Source organism: Buceros rhinoceros, unplaced genomic scaffold (assembly GCF_000710305.1).
Source record: "Buceros rhinoceros silvestris isolate BGI_N320 unplaced genomic scaffold, ASM71030v1 scaffold7311, whole genome shotgun sequence".
Taxonomy (NCBI): domain Eukaryota; kingdom Metazoa; phylum Chordata; class Aves; order Bucerotiformes; family Bucerotidae; genus Buceros; species Buceros rhinoceros.
In genome coordinates this window covers 17,878-25,093 of record NW_010393587.1, presented here as the reverse complement: position 1 = coordinate 25,093, position 7,216 = coordinate 17,878, and the positions used below count along the sequence as shown (strand labels likewise).

General features: G+C 47.0%; 1 protein-coding gene across 1 annotated transcript in view; it reads right to left on the bottom strand.

The window, feature by feature from the left end:
- The window catches only part of SFMBT2 (Scm-like with four mbt domains 2), a gene marked incomplete at its 5' end in the record, with an annotated part of 35,914 nt that overhangs the window by 15,312 nt on the left and 13,386 nt on the right, over positions 1–7,216 (bottom strand). The window contains one exon of the mRNA XM_010144901.1: positions 6,431–6,570. Coding sequence (XP_010143203.1) covers positions 6,431–6,570 — 140 coding nt within the window. The remainder of the gene's footprint in view (positions 1–6,430; positions 6,571–7,216) is intronic.

Sequence of the window (7,216 nt, the reverse complement as noted above, 5' to 3'; positions counted from 1 at the left end):
GGGGGGGTGGGGTGGTTAATTGAAAACCCTGTAGGATTAATCATTTTCAGGCAAGGGCTTCACTTATTTCTGCACAGCACCATGTAAAATGGCGGTGGATTGAATTGCTTGGCTAGGTCATTTACTAGAAGCAAATTTGATTTATCCTTGGGCCCTTGAAAACGTTACTCAAGCCACGTTCCAAAAAGTGCAATTAGAGACACCTAAAGCAATCCCTAATAATAGCACCAATGTCTTACGCAGCTCCGACCATCCAGGCATGTCAGACCACTCTATAAGGAAGGGCAAGGGCACACTCCGTATCTCACACAGGATTCGGAAACTACCACAGAGATTTACACACAGCTGGTTCCCATCTCATCACACAACCTGCTACACTAGTTACTAAGCCACAGTGAGTCCCAAAATAAAGCTTCTGAGTGAGCCCATCCAGTTGCTCATCCACATCTTTTCTTGCCTGTCTCTCACCGTACAAACTGGTGGGGCACTGGCCTCTGACACAGGGATGCCGAGACCTGATGCTGGGAAGCCAAGGGTGAGTTTTCAAAGAACATCAAGCTCCTCGGTAGCTCCCATGCTCATTCACAACTCATCAGATGTGTTCTCCTCTTGATGAGCAAATCCAGGGAGTTATTTAGTGCCTGCGCAGGAGCTTGTTGGGAAAGCTCTCCTGAAGCACACTTCCACCCTGCTAGCTGGTGGGAAAGCTGGGAGCAGAAAGCAAGCATCTCTTGCTGCCCAACTCCCACAAAGAGACATGTCCAGCTTCTTTATCAGGGTCATGGTGTTTGGATGAGTTGTCAAAACAGTTGGGAAATGAGTAAGAAAAGAAAACCCAACCCTGCAAATAGCAGCATGGCCATGTCTGGCCATTATCCCAGACACTTAATCAGCTCCAGCCCTGCAAAGACACCCACAATACCAAGACTTTTCTCAAAGCTGGCTTGTCATCAGCAGCAAGCTTCTAATTTCAGCTTAAAAAAAGAACGTTTTGCAAGATCAATCATTTCCCTTTAAGGAAAAAAAAGTTGTTTTTAAAAACCTCTTCTTGTATCTCACATAAGTCACTGGGTTTGGCATTTTACCCTACAGCACAAGTCCATTGCCACGTTAGAAGTGCTACCTTCTAACACTATTAAACACTAGGAACAAACACAAACAGTGGTTCCTGTGGAAAATTAACTGATTAAAGCAAAAACAGTGAAGAAACCTCGTCCAGTTTCCAGTTTCCAACCTTCTCTGGAGAGGGAAAGTTACTGCATCCATATCAGACTGGTCAAATTTTGATCTGATTCACTAAATTCCCTTCAGCTGACGCGTGACCTAGCTGAGATTTTGGTATTTTATTTTCAGCCCTTGCCATCAGGAATGTGTTTGGTGCAGCCAGTGGTACCCTGGAGCAGAAGGGTGGCTTAAAGAATACCAGCCTTTGCTGCTATTCATCAGTGAGGTTTTACCTTGATATTGCTGAACTTTGGATTTTCAGAGTCAAGTGGTTTGAAGTCACACCAGTGACCGTGATCACCCAGCACCACCACAAGCCTCTATCCCACCTGACATCTTAGCTATAAAGTTTTCCATGTTGTAGATTGTCTAGTGCACCAGGGCCCCTTTCTGAGCCTGTCTAGACATGCCTGATGCCACTGGGCAGTTCAGCACCTTTCTTCCCTTCACTGCTTTTTGGTATTCACACATTTCCCACCTCTCCAGCCCTCTTCACTAATGGTCCCAACTCGGGATGAAGCTTTGTCAGGAGATATCACTGAGAAGGTGCAGTTGAAAATACCATCTCACCTCTTCTCCCGATCAAGAGCCCAATGATCATTGTCCTTATGAGGAGAAACTCAATTTCCCTCCTCTGAGACAAAAGCCCACATCTCCTGCCTAACAGGAGAGAACCTAACTCCCAGGCTAGCCTCAGTCAGGACAGTAAACAGTTATTTTAGTTTACTTGGAAAAACGATGTGTCGACTGTGGGACAGAGAGGGGAAAAAAAGTTCCTCGAGATTCTTTCAATAGATGATCAGGATCTAAAAATGAGTTTCTGTCATAGTCAAGGCTGTAGCACTTCAGTGCTGACATGCTTAAGACAGTCCATGACATTTAAAAAAATACAGATGTCCAGATCCTAAGTTGGAGGAACTACTAGAGATGAGCTGAAGTCCACAGAGCAGTCTTGAGGAGGATGTTAGTGAACCCTCTTGCAGAATGCACTTCGTATCTTCCCAGATTTATAGAGGTTTCTGCCACTTCAACACCGTATCTGATCACTAATGACTACGCTATCAGCCTGGCTCACTCATACACCTAAGGCTCAGTAAAAGCTACTTATTTTTCTAAGCGCTATGAGTTAATTATGCAAATTTACCCTGAGAAGTCATGCTGTGCTCCAAAAAAAATTCAAGTTGCAGAGTACCATAGCCTTCCTTCAAAAATGCTGGCCGAGTTCTCATGTTTGCATCAGCTGGATGGTCACGTTACCTCTAAGTCCATCTTCTTTATAACTAGAGAGAGCAATGTGTCTTAAAAGCACTAAGATCAGTAAGCAATGAGGCTAATTAATCTTTACAGCATATTTCTTGAAGATACGGTGGGTTATAGATCATCTGAAATCTTAGAAAGACACCTCATTTCATTTTACAATGCTGCTGTGCTAAGTGTTGGCCTCGATGGAAGAACTGATAAAAAGTATTTTTAGATATTCTGACCCAAGAACTAAACCCAAAGCTGACAACATGTTTATTTTAATTTAAGCTCAAGTTAGCATTTATTACCTATCTTAGCTCTTATTCCGTCACTATTTTGCAGCCCAGATGCAGTTGTTGAATGGCAATAGTTGATGTCTCCACTCTGCTTAGCTCCGATTTTCAACTTCTTTTCCAAGGAACTATCTCAGGAATGCAGCTGATGTTAAACAACAGGCATTACCACCTCACTTGCGTCTTGGGGTGAAAGAAACCAAAATAAACTGCTGGGCCCAGAAGAAGCTTGTGCTGGCACCAGGAATAATGAACAGCTAGGCTTTAAAAATGAGTTTGGCACTAGATAGCACAAGAGTTCCTACTCCCCTAAGGCTTTGCGTGGATGGAGGGATACACACACACAAACACTCAGAGAATTAAAATCAGCATTTTTGAGCATGCTGCCAAATAAGTTACAACTGCTCTCAAGATTTTGCTGGGAAACTCACTTAAGGACTGCTACTCTGGAAGGCACCTTAGCAGTTCCCTCCCTGCAGAGCTCACAACCTCTGAATCCAACACTGGGACGAAGAAATCGGGCAGAAACCAGGGGGATGCAGCAGCAAAAAAAATGCAGCAGCAAAAAAAAAGGCAGAGCTTGGTGGAAACGCCTGTTCTATTGGGAGAGAGGTGCTGCACAAGAGCAAATCTGTGCTGCTTCTCTCCCAACGTGCCAGGTGAGAACAGCCCACACTCCTCATATGGAAGTGCTTGCTCCCACTCCACACTACAAGGGTATCTTCTAACCTTGTTTAATCCAGAGGCAAGCGTACTGATCCATAGCTACCTCAATACTGCCATGCAGGCGAGCAGCACCAGTTTCTTCGGAGCTGGATCCAGGATGAAACTTCACTACATTAGTGATGGAGCTAAGGAAGGACAAGCCCTGAGGGGAAAACAGGGCTGAACATCATCGTGAACTATAGTTGTGATGCATTTCTGGATACCACACACACAGCTGACTGTGGAGGAAGGTAGAAGATGAGGAGCTGCTCCCTCATCGCCCAGCCAGGAGCAATATCTTGCATCACTTAGTGCTAGTGGGAAGCAGACATCTGCTCTCTTCTTGCTTTAGGTAATGCAGGCTGGGAAAAGGGGCAGGAGATGGTTGTTCACCTGTTCTCAGTCTGGGGTCTCCATCAGTGCCAAACACAGCAGCATCTCCATCACGGAGGCTGCTGCCCACTGCGAACTGCCTGGCGACCAGCGCAGATTTTCAATGAGAGCGTTTCTAAAGGCCGTGAGTTATGGCTGGAGACCAGGGTGATATAAACAGCTCTCACCAGACTCCTACGGACTCTGCTCTTCCTTCATCGCTGTTGTTCTGAATTGTCTTTCCCACCCTCCCCTGTCTGTTGCCGAAGTAAAGCCCATGTATAATTTATCTATTCCAGACAAGTTACGCTGATGCATAATTTACACTGGCCTGCAATTTTCCTATGTAGTGAGAGAGATAATTATAATGCATTTGCATTCTCGGGGCCACATCATCAGCAGGTGTAAAATGAGACAAAGGCATTAAGCGCAGCACCGAGACTGCCTTTGGAGGGATGGGGACCCTTGTGAGATCTTCAGCTGGGCAAAGCCTCGTGGCTGTGGTCTTGGGCGGGAGGAGGTACTTCCTACACTGTTCAAGCCACTCAGCTCTGTGGTCCTTTTGGGTGCTCTGGTAGCTGCCACAGATCTTCCTCTCAGTGCAGGGATGTCGTCTTTGACACTTCCTGCCTCCTCCATGCGCTGGGTACCCCAACCCTCCCCCCTGCCCATGGTTCTTTGAGCTGCTGACACCTCTCTCATCTTGACAGCAACTGGTAGGAACCAGGTCTATCTGCCCTACAGCAACACTCTGGATGTCTTAACTTTGCCCTTTCCAGAATTCAGGCAAAATTCAAGCTCAGGCCAGAATGAGCTTGAATTTGTCTGCAAAATAACACTGACCAATACTGGGCCATTGCCATTGTCCTGCTGCTCCCTGGGAAGCCATTCGTGTCTCCAAAGGCAAGAAGCTCGTGTTCCACTGACACTGCCATTTGCTCCGTCAGCGAGCATTCTGTAAGGAGGCAGACCAAGAGAACATGGGCTTTCTGTAGGCGTCCACAGTTGGTAATTGGTCCCATTCTTGAGGAATTTGGAGAAGCTGGTGTTAGCCTATGCAGCAAAGCCCTAAGATACCAGGGGAAGCCTAGCAGAAGCTTTGCACTGCTTCTGTTTTCAAAATCCTAACTCCAGGAGGAAAGGAGGAAGAAACATTAGCATAAGTAAGCATTGACTGCGCATGCCTCATGTTTCCCCCATGTTGCTCTTTCACTGCCTGTTTTTCAGCAGCAGCAGATTGCTAATGCTGCCCATCAGCAAGCGGCTACGGACTCACTTTCAAATTTGGCAGCTGTCAACTTTTGCGTTGCAACCCCTTTATCCTGCTGTCCCAAACCGGGACACCCGTGTCCTGCCGTGGGCTATTTTTGACTTGCTTCTTTGAGACCCAAGTGTCCCACCTGCGCAGGAAGCTCTTCAGGGCTCTCTTCCGGACTCTCTTCATGGCCCAGCTTTCAACCACGTGAGACAACCGGCAGTGCTGCTGTGCATAAAGCAGCGCACACAGGCGATGAGGAAGCAAATGGGGACACACAAGTCACTCTGCAGTGAAATCACAGAGGTGCTTTCAAAAGTGGTGGGTGACTCGGGAGGAATCTCACCTTTCTCAAGTGTTTCTGTCAAGGGCTGGGATTCATCTCATTTCAGAGAAGTACAAACATCCTGAGCTGCGCACTGAGGGTCTTGCAAATACATCAGATAAATGGACACCTAGAAGTGTCCATGCTTTTCCATCAAGGGCAGAGAGAGCTCGGATACGTACACATCAAGTGGGGCTCATATAGATATAGACCTGAAAGCTGGAAGATCTGGATTTCTCGAAGACCCAGGTCAAACTGAAATGGTGTCCGAGGCACCAATAGCATCCCGCTTATCCAACAGTACCATCTTGCTGTTCTCTGCCACCTGCAGTCACCTTTCATCTGTACATGGACTCTAATCTTTGTGGAAAACATTTATGCAGTGTTTTCAAACAAGAGAGCTTTTCTCTGAGGTCAACAGCAAGTGCTCAACACTCTGGATGCATTCCAAAGCAAGCACTGATTGGGTCAGGATGAAGTGAACAGATGGTGTTGTTGTGCCATCCCTGCTGTGTGGGATTAACCCATCCACGTTCAGCCAGAGCTGGGCACACAACAGCTTCCACTCAGCACATCACACACATCCCTGCTTGGCTTTCTGTCCTGTTCATTTGGGATCTGGATGGTTTGAGCCCCATCAGACCATGGCCACACTTACAAAGATGTCACCCACATGGAATCTGCTGGCCCAACAGCATCATGGATGCTGAGGAACAGGTTGATGGCAACGACCACAGAGGTCCTCTTTGGGGATACTCTGGTCAGAACATGAATTCTTCTGCACAGTTAGATGAAAGGTGCTCTCAACCAAAGAACTCCTCATGTTTCAAAAATGTCACCCCTCCCATTAAAATGCATATACCCACCCTTTCTTCCCAACTCGCAGTTTTCACTTTTAGAAACCACTACAGAGCTCCAGGACAATTTTAGATGCATTCTTTTACAGCTCTGGGCCTGGCAACCCATGATCCATGCTTTCCCCTGAAACCCCCCCAAAACATAGCTGAGCCGTACCTCTTTGAGGACCAGCACGCACTTGCCAGGCCCGACAGACTGAGGTAGCTCTGCTATTCTGCCTTTGTTTAAATATGGACCTGAGAAGCAGCGGTGGTTGATGTAGAGCTGGGGGCAGCAGTATCTCCCATTGATGGTGCCTGCAAGGAGAAAGTAGCATTGATGTGCCTGCAGCACTTTTGTACAATAAACCAAGGACACCTCCTTTTCCTCCTAGATGCGGGAAGGAGGGGAGATGCGCAAAAAGTCTGAGATAGAAGATAGAGAAGCCTCTGCTACTCAAATCCATCTGACATGGGAAAAGCAAATGTTTTAACAGCGACTGATTTGGCTGCACACCCTACCGAAAGGAGAATTGAGAAAGGATTTCATTCATAACGTGACCCGAGGCTCTTCCACAACTTGCATCACAGATGAACGTGAGCGACAGGGTTCCAACTTGCCAGAAAGGGAATGTATTAACTGCCTCTCACAGATATGTAACCATCTCGGGGGAGGAAATTTGGGTGGAGAGCTCTACAAATCCCTCTTCGGCTGCTGTCCAGCCCAGTAAGCGCTGCAGTGCCATTCTCCTGACCCGACATGGGTCTGTACAGCAGTTCTCTTTGTCCGGGCTGATTACGCTGAGCTCTTTATAGCCCATGAACAGCACTTCTAGGTGCGGTTCTTGTGCCATCCAAGTAGTTATCTGCTTTTTGGTTATCATACCCCAAAAGAGCCCATTTTTCCCCATTTGATAGTAACGGGGCCCTGGGATGCTGGCTCAGATGCCAACGTGTCCTGCTG